We start from the raw sequence: 12,358 nt of genomic DNA on the forward strand, positions 1-12,358 counted from the left end.
GTCGTTATCAAACTCTGCAGAAGCATGACAATGACCCATGCATTTGAACCAGGTGTGTTGGAGCAGGGAAACATGTCGAACCTACAGGGCAGTGGGCCCCGAAGACCACAGGATTGAAGACCAATGAGCAATACGAAGCAAAGCCATCTCTCTGTGGGGCAATATGGTGATATTGGTGCTGATGGAATCATCATTGCATCTCCCTTTTCTTGAAGTCATTTGAGAAATTGTTGATCTTGACAGGAGACAGCTGTTAAAATATACATGAAGCACTGAGAAGTTCAGTCATTTTTGACGTAAAATTAAACCCCAGTGAGATTCCGGATCCACAAGATTCTTATCCAGTGGTTTCTTTGTGACACTATACCCATGCTAGTTTTAAGCACATTAATTCACATGTTGGACCATTAAACCTCCCAAAGCCAATGAGGTGACTCAAATATTTTATATAAAAAAAATTACATATGGGTACAAGTATATATTCAACATTTTTGCTTCAGATTAATGATAAATACTTTATATATCTATATATATCAATCTTTTTCATATTTCACATTGTACATACATAAAAAAAACTATTTAACTTTTGATTGTTTACAATAAATACATGCTTTATCTTTAAAAATGTACAGTCAAACTTAAACAGTGTGCAAGAGTTCACTTGTTTTTAATATGCAGACAACAAAAGAATAATATGAACAGATCAACAAAGCTAGAAAGTGAACGCTTGCATTACTTGGCACATGGTAAACAAACAGGAGTGCATACAGTCTCCACCCCTATCCCCCTCTGTTTAATACTATTCGACGGCCTGCTGCAGCCAATCGCAGACAGTGTAAGCCCTGTGTCCTCAAAATGACCAATTGGGTTGAAGAAGTAGTTTTGTCAACAGGGAAGGGTGAAACATCAATCAGGTCTCACCAAGATGACCTCTGACAGGATCCACATTGCCGTCACATTACACATCGTTGGTCATGTTGAGCATGTCGTACACCGATCTAGCTGTTGTTCTGTGTTTCAGTGACTCCAAGGGAAAGAGGACAAACTTAGTGGGTATTGAAACGTTTGCTTTTCAAGTAGAGCACCTGAACTCGAGGCTCATACAAGCTGACTGTGCAACAGCCGGGGAAAACAAAGACCCCACTTCCGTCTATTTCCATCAAATGTAGAGATACAGGTAAACAGTGTTTTCAGTCACAATTTATAAGAGAAACATGGCAAAACAATTACGTTAAAAAATTATCCTGTGTCCATTTTGAAACCTATTTTAGGTGTCAGAATGTGTACAGTATTCCGTCCTGGAACACAATGCTTGTGGCAACATGGTCGTATAAAAAAAGTTTGACGCTTATTCTTTTGGCTACACTCATTTGTGGCTGTAGATTCTGTTAACTACAACTCCCATGAACCGTTGTTCTCACTACACACTATTACACATCCTTAACTCCTAATTACTCTCCATAACAAATAGTACTGTGAAAACTGTAAACTAGAGTCTGAATACTATGGACTAATAAACACAGTCTGTTCTCATAGCTGTGTACATCGACAAAGACAGCCAGTTTCCCAACCCAGAATACCTTTCGTCCACGACTAAAATCCTTTTAATGGAAAATCCTGACTGTTCCATGGTTTAAAACTACACCTAACTAGTCTGTGTCTGAGTAGTGCTTTCCACAGTGTGTTACAGACATTGCTGTTGTGGTTATCAGGACACTAATTGGTTTGGATCGGTGTCTCTTTCTGCGTCGTGAGGCTTAGAGGGTGAGAGACACTCCCCTCTGGGGATTGTAAGGCTTTGTAAAACACAGGGATGGGCTGTGCGGGTTATTCTGTAGACGGCAGACCCATGCGCATGTGCTTCGTGTCGCAAGCTAAGGTGGGGTGGGGAAAGGTGGGGTGGGGAAAGGGGCTTTGGATGGCACAAGCTCATATAAAGGATGGAGGTTCTGATACAGCCCCTGGTCGAAAAACATTCATTTATACGCTTGTGTGGTACTGCTATTCTGCGAGACGGTTTTCTGCTCCTCGGTCCTGTGGTGATATCAGTAAATACAGTTACAGTTGTCTCCGCCCCCCCCCTCATCCAGGGGTACCTCGGAGGCTAAACCATCTCACCCTCTTAACCGGGTAAGACTTAACCGTCCCACTCCCCCCCCTCCGATTCCTCTCCTCCAAACCCTCTCACCCCGCCCTCAGACGCCCCCCCCCTCCTCATCGGCCCTCCTCGAGCGGCCGTGTCTCCGACTTGACCCGGACGAACTCTTTGGCCACCTCGTCGGCGGGCCGCTGCGACAGGATGCGCATCACCGTGACGCCCGTCTCGTCGGCGTGGGTGCGCCCCCCCAGCGGCGCCCAGCACACGCAGCTCCGCCGCTCGGCCACGTCGCGCAGCTGCACCACGGCCACGCCCACCAGGCGGTCGGCGCGGCCGAAGCAGTAGTCCTTCACCGAGATCTGCAGCTCGTAGCAGTCGGGCGACTCCTTGCCCAGCACGCTGGAAGGGGGGGTGGGGGGTGGGGCGGTGGTGGTGGGAGTCATTGGAGGGAGAAAAGAGACGGGAGGGAGGGGAGGGTGAGGACGAGTGGGGGGGGGGGGGGGGAGAGGGAGCAATGGTGAGGGGTGAGGAAGGAGAAGGGAGAAGTCGAGGAGAAAGGAAAAGGAGGAGAGGAGGACAAAGGGTGGGAGGACGAGGAAGGGGGGAGGAGAGAGGAGAAGAGGGAAGATGAGGGAGGAGAGAGGGGAAGAGATAAGGAGAGGAGGAAGGGAGCGATGGAGTACAAACGAGGTAAAGAAAGAGAAAGATGAGAAGGTTGAAAAGATTGAGAAGAGGTGTACGGATGGCGGTGGGCAGTGTTATATCTACCAAAGACCCGTCTATAAAATGAGACCAGTGAATGAACCGACACACATTCACCAACAGCTTCTCTATTCCTTTTCACAGGCTAACCTAAGTCAAACTGAAAATCAGCTCCGAGCTACACATGCAATCGACACTCACAATTGGAAGGCCTCGTTGTACTTGGCCGACCAGCTGTTGTTCTTGGACTTGGTCGTGAACTTGCGTTTCTTGTCGGCCAGGAACGGACCAATCAGGCTCACCTCCACGAAGGGGCGGAACATGCCGGATGTCTGCCACTTCATGTCATTCACCGCCAGGACTGATGGAAGGAGGAGGGAAGGAAACATTGATGACAAGCGAAACATGGGAGGAGGAGAGCGGGAAAGGGAGGGGTTAGAGAACAAAAGGGTTCCTCGAGGTGTAGAGAGAAAGAGCGAGAGTTCCTCAAGGTATAAAGAGAGAGCAATAAATCATTTAAAAAAAGAAAAACTGAGACAGGTATAGATGTCAGAAGGGACAGAAATGTGTCAGCGGAGCCACAGTACAATTTTGTTACAGGGATGCAACACGACTATACGGCAACGAAGAGGCGTGCATGTCTGTTGTGATACAGATGCAGATGTACAATAAGAAGACATGTGTGTGTGTGTTATGGTGTTAGCCGTGTGTGTGTGTTCTGCCTCACCTCTGACGTTGACCTTCCCTGGAGCCATGTCCACCTGGATGATGGCCTCACCCACGGGCTTCTCCACTCCGGAGCCTGGCGGTCAAACCACACCAGTTACTCAGTCACACTACAACCTAGCTTTACCAGTTACTCAGTCACACTACAACCTAGCTTTACCAGTTACTCAGTCACACTACAACCTAGCATTGCCAGTTACTCAGTCACACTAAAACCTAGCTTTACCAGTTACTCAGTCACACTACAACCTAGCTTTACCAGTTACTCAGTCACACTACAACCTAGCTTTACCAGTTACTCAGTCACACTACAACCTAGAATTCCCACCCTGGTAAACTCAGATTCAGACACCTTCGATCCTAATGGTTGATTCTCTTTTATTGGTTGAATAGATGTAGAATGTAAGCAAGTGTTTCGTGTCCTTGAAGCCTTACCCCTGTCTGGTCGAACCTTCTCATTAGGAACAATCCTCATGCCCATCCCATTGTGCACTGAGAAACAAAGAAAAAAACATCTGTCCAGTAACAGTACTTGTCTGCTCAAGCGTGTATGTATGTGTGTATGTGTGTGTGTGTTAGGACATGTTAGGACTAGGGGTTAGAGATAACCTATTTTTGAATGGAAGTGAATGGTCGGTATATGTGTGTGAGAGTGTACGTGAGTGTGTGTGTGTGTGTGAGGGGAGAGGCGGTCACCTTGCGCGTGTTGCGAGGAGACGAAGGTCTTGATGAGGGCGTCGGTGCTCTGGGAGTAGAGGGAGAGGGCGTAGCGGAGAGAGGCCAGCTCGGGGCTCCTCTCCACGTAGGCCTTCTTCAGCCCGTTCCCGCCGGCGTGGAAGTATTGCTGTGGGAGGCCCAGATTGGATTGTTGTCGAATTGGCACGACAGTTTGATGTCGGAGAACGCTCTGTTCCTAAATGTGTTTCGGTCCTGTGTTTGGGTGCGTGCGTGTATTCGCCGGCGGCGGGGGGGTAATGAGAGAGACATGGAGACGGATTCCGTGTGTGCTGGTGCGACACGTTAGCGTGGGCATCTGTGTGCGAGAAGGACCGAGATTTTCCCTGTGTGTGTGTGTGTGCATGTGTGTGTGTCCCACCTTTATGGTCTCCAGCGCCGCGTCGATGATCACACACTGTTTAGGTGTGAGCGTCTTGGTCTCGCCGCCTCCCTATGGCAACCAAAATGACGGACAGGCATTAGCCACGCCCCACTTCCCTGGAAACATGACTAGCACTGGGGGGTAGGATTAGGTCACAGATGGGGACACAGTGAGAGAGGGAGTGGCAATGAAGGACTGTTGTACCTTAAGGTTAGACAGCCCCTTGGCAGCGGTGAGAATCTGTGCCCCCTGTAGAGGAGAGGGACAGCAGTTATGATGCGATACTCGTGACCTCCACTAGAGGGCCCCAGAGCATCGCCGTGAGCTTTTACTATCCGCCTGTTGGCTTTTTGTCCGTGCTGGTGGAGAGGCGCAATATAGGCTCAAGCGTGCACTGGGCATGTACTCGTGCACACACACACACACAGATGAATACACACGCACGTTCCCCCATCCCCATCTTTCCCCCTAAATACAGGAGAACGAAGCAGCAGACGCAGCCCCTGTCATGCGCTTTCGGGCCTGTCTCGCACTTACAAAGCTGTCGTTGCTCTGAGGCAGGACGATGGTCTTTTCCAGGCAGCTCAGCACCGTCTTCCACAGGTCCTTCAGGATCCTCTTCAGAACCGACTTCTCGCACGTGTCGGCAAAAATGCTCAGGCTGGAAACCAGAGGGGCGGGGAGAGAGGAGAGGGGATGAGGGGGAGAGGACGAGGAGGGGAGACGTGTTTTTTGTTCTTCCTGTGCTGCGGCTTCATAAACCCCACCAGAGCCAGCCACCATGATAAAATGATAGAAAAATCTTAATAATAGCCTGACTACACGTAACCTGCAGGGCATTCTTAACCAGAATTCAAACTAGAAGTGGTCACGGGGAACACACCCCGGATCAAGTCTACAGATAGAAGTTGACAGCGCGCATGCTTTATTTAGCAGGCCCACGTTTGGATTTTCTCTTTCAAATACTTTCAAGTGTCGGGCCCGAGTCGCTGTGCCCTGCCGCACTCACTTTCCGTCCAGGAACTCCATGAGGGGACGCAGGATGTTGTCGGCGTCCGCCTCGGCCGTGTTGCGGTTGGGCGGTCCTTTGATCTGGTAGAGGAGCTCCGCCATCTGGCGCATGCAGCCGGTGATGCGCGCCAGGAAGCTAGGGGAGACGGCAGGCGGTTAGCGACGGAACGATCGGGAGTAACGACGAGTAGAAACGGATGGGGAAAAAGGATGAAAACGAAAAGGAAAGGATGAGTCGTCGCACGGTCGAGGACCACCGCCGACGGAGGAGAACAGATAGATGGAGGGCTGAGGGGAGGAAGGATCATTCTAGAAGGATCCCGGAGGCGCGTGTGCGTTTTCGGATCTCGCTCTCACCTCTTGCCGAACATGGCGCTAAAGTTGTCCAGCACCGTGTTGAGTTTCAGCTGCAGGTCATTGAGAATGTCTGCTGCCTCCGAGTCCAACTGCACAGTGAGTCAGAGCAACACACACACACACCAAAAATGAGCATTGAAGAATTGTTCTCTCTGGCTTTAGCTAGTCCATATAACTTCAACACATACTGTAACACCTGGAAGGTAAGTCCCATGTTGGTGAACAACTGCAATTACCTGCAAATAACAAGCAACCTTGGACTTGTCATGTGCATAACATTGCCTGCTGCACCACAACTTGTCGCCATTGAGATATTAATTGTAACTTACTTCAACACCCTCTTATGAGAGAATTCAGCAATCATTTCTCACTCAGAGGATGATACAGGAACAGAGAGACTAATGTTGTGACTGCTCTCACTAGACCCTGACCCAGTGAGTCTCCTGAGTTTAGTTAACATGCCTGCTCTGAAAGTGCATATTAAATGTTTTATTTAACTGGTTAGTCATTTAAAAAAGATCTAGTACAATTATTATTCAGTTGATTTGTTTGGTCTCAATTGTACATTAACCTTGAGCAATGGATGAATACATCCATGTTATTCTCCCTAAATGTCTTGGGTCCCTTAATATAGACGCTCGTGTTGCTAGGCGGATTTTTGAGGCCTGTCTTTATTGCTGTGCAGTACTCGCGAAGGAGTAGGCGGAGCCTGAGCCTCCTCCATCGCCAGGGGTGTTCCACCCTGGTCCTCAGGGTCCCCTGTCCTGGATAACCATCTCAAACATGCAGGATAGTAGGCCCAGAGGACCAGGGTTGAACACCCCCCTGCTCTACGCCATCAATCCAGAGAGCCACAGATCCTCAGCCATGAATGCTTATGAAACAAATCCCTGTCACGGGAAGTTACTGAAACATCTATTATTTAAGAGCCCACCAACGATATCTGACGGCTGTCTTTGAGGTAACTCGACAAAATACACTCGTGGCTCGTGATCGACACACTCCACAAGAGGAGGACTGTACACACGCGCGCGCACACACGCACACACACACACACACACACACACACACACACACACACAGTCACGCCCTAAGAGCATGCTCAGGCCTTCTGGAACACATGAGAAACACTAGAACAGTCTGACGTTGTCTCTAATATCCTACCTTCTTTGAGCTGGCTGCGGCTTCAATCTTTGCATGGGGGAATAGGGGATGACAGAAAATAAGAGAATAGAGCGATGAAACAGTCACAGATGGGATGCAGGGTGAGGTAGTGAGGGTGGCTCAATGTTTATTTGATTCTACACCAGGCTCCAAGAACACTGCAACACTGAGCGGCTTCACAAGCTGGATGACACTGATTATAAAGTGTAATGTGGATTCCGGCTACATGTGGGTATTAGCTACACAAATTGGAGAATTGGGATTCGTCCACGACTTTGTCGTGTACTGTGTCACATTTTTAGCAAATAGGGTGTCAGTTGGGAGGGAAGAATGGAGGTAGGAGGCCAAACAAACCTGGTTCACTTCCTCCTTCGACTAGAGAATGTGATGTGAAAAAACAAACAGAAGCCAGGTTAAACAAAATGAACTATTGAAACGGAACAGTAGCACACCTGTGAAAATCATTTGTTCTACAGTCTAGACTAGGGCATACTGTCAACAACTACCTACTGGGATATTTCTAACTTCAAGAAAGCAACAATCATTTATTATTTTCTCTGCCATAGCAAAAACTAAACGCTTCAACAAGATGCAAGTGTGCCCTGAAAAGGACTCTGGGAAGCGACTGAATCGTTGGCCAATCACTCATCAGTAATCGGTAGTCTGCAGACAAACTGGAGCCAACGATGAACTCGTCATGTCTATTCTGATCGCCTCTCATCCATATGCATCGGTACACTGCAGCGCACTCTCGCAAACTATTCAACCGGCTCACAGCGCGTGTTCCGTTGATACGCATCAACCCCGTAATAACCCTCTCCAGCGCGTCTCGAAGCGCGTCTTCATCTGAATGCCCTGGAGGTAACAAGCCCAGCTGTAGGAGAGCCGGGAGGATAGGTCTCACCTCCCCGTTCTCTCCCAGCCTCTTACACGCACTTGGTCTACACACACACACACGCACACGTCAGTATCGAGGTCGCCGGAGACACCCACCTGTTTGCTCTTGGCGTCCTCCTTCAGGGGAAACAAGGAGAAGAGAACAAGGCGTTGAATAGGGAGCGACAGAACAGAGGCAGAGTCTCACAGGGATGGGGAGAGATGGGAGTTCTGCACCGCTGTGCAGAGGGAACTGTACCGAGCTTCTAACGAGAGGAGGAGTGCTGCAGGGCAGCCAAAGGACTGCAAGAGACTCCAAACCCACTCTGGTTTTCACTAGGTTGCGCCATGAAGGCTAGGAGCACAGCAGAGTGGGGTCTGATGAAAGGGATCGAGAGAGTATGCGGAAAGGCTCGTGTGTGTGTGTGTGTGTGTGTGTGTGTGTCTGAGTGTGTGTTTGCGAGGGAGGTCGGCGTGGGGCCTGGAGGGGGATCTTGAGGCTAGGGACTTGGGGAGGAGGAGGGGAGCGCTTGAATCTCTAACAGACAGACAGACCTGTTTCTCCTTGTCCTTCTTTTCAGCCTACAGATGACAAAAAGTACAGACAGACGACTTGTAATTACAGTGTTAAAAGTCACACCACCACAAACATGCATATGCACGAACCAAAGAACACACGCGCTGATACCCCTTTATCGAGCAACTGAATAAACAAAACTAGTTTGATTGGTTATCTTACTTTCCCCCCTATCCACTCTCTGATCACGAGGCTTAAACCACACACAGACTAGACGCGTGACACATACCCTGTCCTTCTTTGAGCCAGACTGGAGGGATGCAGAACATGACAAAACAAGGGTGAATGACCGGCACAGACAAAAAGACGCGAAGGATCGAAAGTTCCAAATTGCGTTGGAAAAAACCCACCTTTTCCTTGTCAAGCTTTTGGCGAAGCGCAACAGAAAAGACAAACAGTGAAAATGGGAGGGAAATCAAAACACACGTGTAAAATAGTAGGTCAGACACACGGTAAACCATTTCAAAAGGAATAACCACGACGAGCCAGGAGATGACGACGGTGATGAGGGGGCAGAGAGACATTGTGAGACACAAGTGTGGATAAGCCGAGTGAGTGTCGGTACAGCAAAAGTTGACAGCCGAGGTGATGCATGATTGGATAGGGGCCTGGCGAGTTGAGAGTGTGACGTGGAGGGGGGGGGGGGGCGCAATTCCCATGCTGATGTTGGGGAGCCAGGATGTAAACAAACTGATGCTGGGGAGCCAGGATGTAAACAAACCTTCTGCTCTTCCTCACTGTCCTCATCATCATCAGTCTAAGAGCAGTCAGAGGAGACAACCACGTTCAAAAACAGACCTACTACGAGCCCGGCCAAACTTACTTTGGCCGAATGAAAACACAACCTACCTAACAACAAAGGTTCAATTTAAATATGGATCCACAATCGATTTGTCAAATCAAACAGGGTTGATTTTAAAGTACGCCTTTTATGACTATACAAATCATGGTTGTGGTGCCCTACAATCCAGTACAACAGTAGCACACAGACAACATCAAAACACACACGAATAACAGACCCCACGTGAAGACAACACAGACACTACTGGTTTAGTTGAGCAAAGCGAGTTGTCTAAGCACACCACAGTGAGAACCACCTCTGGTTCTTCTACTAGACCGACCTTATGCTCCTTGTCCTTGTTGTCCATCTGAAGGTGAGAGGATGAGAGACAAGGATGACATCTGACTCTGGCTCACAGTCACACTGACACCTAGTCTACCGCAGCAGATGATTTGCACTTTGAACCCCCCGTCAAAAAGGTATGTTTTACAACAGCGTAGAGTTGGTGCTTATCCGCATTATACTTGGAAGTAGAATACAGCCTGTAAATGTCTCTACGAGGTTATTTAAACAGAGGCATTTCATTGGCAGACATTCCTAAACCCGCATCTGGGTCGGAATGCTCTCCTGGTCGTTTCTGAAGTGAGTGGTACTTGGGTGGGTCAGCATGATCAGACTGGCGTTCCTAATCGACTTCCAGCTTATCAAGTCCCAGGAGAGATAGACATTTAGTAATTTACATTTAGTCATTTAGCAGACGCTCTTATCCAGAGCGACTTACAGTAAGTACAGGGACATTCCCCCCGAGGCAAGTAGGGTGAAGTGCCTTGCCCAAGGACACAATGTAATTTGGCATGGCGGGAAATCGATCCGGCAACCTTCTGATTACTAGCCCGATTCCCTAACCACTCAGTCACCTGACAGGCATACGCACACATTTAGTCCACACACTCACACACGCTCGTTCTCCTGCGCCACAGCGGGTCAAACTACAAACGACCACTGCATTGTCGGCCAAACAACCCACTCTCCTACTGACCACCGTAAAGGCGTGACGGCCGAGGATGTCGAGCCTCGGGCAGCCGTCTTTCTCGACGTGAATAGAGCTGTTTATCTTTCACTAACTTCGACGACATTGCATCGCACAAAGCCCGGTTTGTTATCAAAATGTTAAATGCCACGATTATCTCCCTCCGTCTTTCTCCGTTTGTTCCTGGCTCCCTCCTGCGAGGCCATCAAGGGAGACATTTTGAGAGTGCCTCAGAGGGAAACTAAAAGCAACATTTTGACACTCTTAAATTCAATTATCTGTGGGCCTTCTGTTAGTCTGCTGAAAGGCTTGCGTAAGAGCATTTTCCAGCCGTTGGAAACCTTTGAAGTGATCTCCGGAGTTCTGTAATTGTAGCCACTTTAGGAGTGCAAAGTTTGTGATTTGACTGTCTCGGCTAACGAACACCGCAGGACACCCGCAGACAGGGAGCCGAGGAGCTTGGGGGGTGAATTACAAGGAGGCAGCCTAAAACCATCTGGGTAAACAAAGTCTGGCATCCTATCAACCCCCCCCCCCCGGCACCTCACCTCTGAATCCTCCGAGTCCGAGCAGCCGGACTGAGCCGGAAGACGACGAAACAAAAACAGGAAAAGAATAACAAACAAAAATGAACATCTGACAAAAAATGCTTTTTCTAAAACATACAAGGTCTTTGTCATTGTAAACATTTACTGACATTGGGTGTGTGAGACCGACGCCATAGGTAGAAGTTATAGGCAGCATCGTGGAAACTTTCAGCATTGGAAAACTCCAACTGTTTTTCTTAACCATTGCATCACTTCCTGTTAGATACCAGAGCAACTTTACCAGACCAGCTTTTCTAACGTGCTCACCTTGGTTTCATCTGACTGTAGAACCCCAAACGAGGAAATACCCCCATAGAGGATTACAAGATCAAGCTAAAGAAAGCATGTCTTTTGAGGGACAGGGAAATATGTTCTGTTTATTAAAGCTAAACTCACAAGCAAAGGCAATATCAAGGAAGCGGAAATACATCAAGCCCATACGGTCTAAGTGAGGCGCACAAAAGAGATGTTACGTCAATGACTCTTACCCCTTGAACAAACAGCTACGTATGTGCTGTTGTGGAGTGTCATTAACCCTTGATATGGAGCTCTGTTTTTTTTTTATGGACGGTCATTAATCCTTGATATAGAGCGCAGTGGGGGTTTTTGTTTAATGGAGGGTCATTAACCCTTGACATGGAGCTATGTGTTGTCGTGAATGGTCATACCCACCAGGTCATCATCTCCCTCGTTGTCAGTGATGGCCTGTGGAAAACACACAGCTGTGAACCTCAGAACCACTCGGCCAGCCGTCTAAAACACACACACGCCCCCCCCCCCCCCCCCCCCTCCCGCACACAAGCCAAGCGTGGTAGCCTTAGAGGCCACCACCAACAGCACACTAATGAAACGATGTCGTCGCCGCATTCCACTAATTCGCTCCAGTTGAACAACATAGGTCTTCCCACTGACAACAGAAAGCTTTGAATACAGTCCACAGTCAGTCTTGCCCAAGCGAGCATTCAGTTTAATAACAACGACAAAAACACCTGTGTGCTCAAGGGTTGAGTGTCTGTATCTGGATTCCACGTGTCAGAAAGTCATCAAAGCACCACAGGAGCACAGCTTGCTGCTATCGTAAGACTTCAGTCTACAGTATCCAGACAGGAAGTGGAGGAAAATGTATGATTGCGAAGCGTGATCTTGGCCCAGAGGGACAGATGCACATATACACCCACCTCCTCATCAAACTCCTCGGGCTCCTCCTCATTCTCAAGCTTGGGAGAGAAGCAGCAAGTCAGATACACACACACACACACAGCGTGGACAAAAGTGTGTTGTAATTCCACAAGCGGAATCCTATGAATGGTGTCAAGACGGCACAAGGATCCTGTACAACACTCAGGAAGG

At 48.6% G+C, this 12,358-nt stretch overlaps 1 protein-coding gene across 1 annotated transcript in view; it reads right to left on the bottom strand.

Annotated features, from left to right (window-relative positions):
- Nucleotides 1–2,214: 2,214 nt before the first annotated feature.
- LOC146219603 (protein unc-13 homolog B-like) overlaps nt 2,215–12,358 on the bottom strand; it is a gene marked incomplete at its 5' end in the record, with an annotated part of 86,443 nt that continues 76,299 nt past the window's right edge. The window contains 10 exons of the mRNA XM_084694692.1: nt 2,215–2,497; nt 3,002–3,161; nt 3,528–3,602; nt 3,962–4,018; nt 4,223–4,370; nt 4,623–4,694; nt 4,830–4,874; nt 5,163–5,286; nt 5,635–5,772; nt 5,994–6,082. Of these exons, the coding sequence (XP_084550818.1) occupies nt 2,215–2,497; nt 3,002–3,161; nt 3,528–3,602; nt 3,962–4,018; nt 4,223–4,370; nt 4,623–4,694; nt 4,830–4,874; nt 5,163–5,286; nt 5,635–5,772; nt 5,994–6,082 (1,191 nt within the window). The remainder of the gene's footprint in view (nt 2,498–3,001; nt 3,162–3,527; nt 3,603–3,961; nt 4,019–4,222; nt 4,371–4,622; nt 4,695–4,829; nt 4,875–5,162; nt 5,287–5,634; nt 5,773–5,993; nt 6,083–12,358) is intronic.

This window comes from Hypomesus nipponensis, chromosome 28 (assembly GCF_054491055.1).
Source record: "Hypomesus nipponensis isolate SF chromosome 28, ASM5449105v1, whole genome shotgun sequence".
Classification (NCBI taxonomy): Eukaryota; Metazoa; Chordata; class Actinopteri; order Osmeriformes; family Osmeridae; genus Hypomesus; species Hypomesus nipponensis.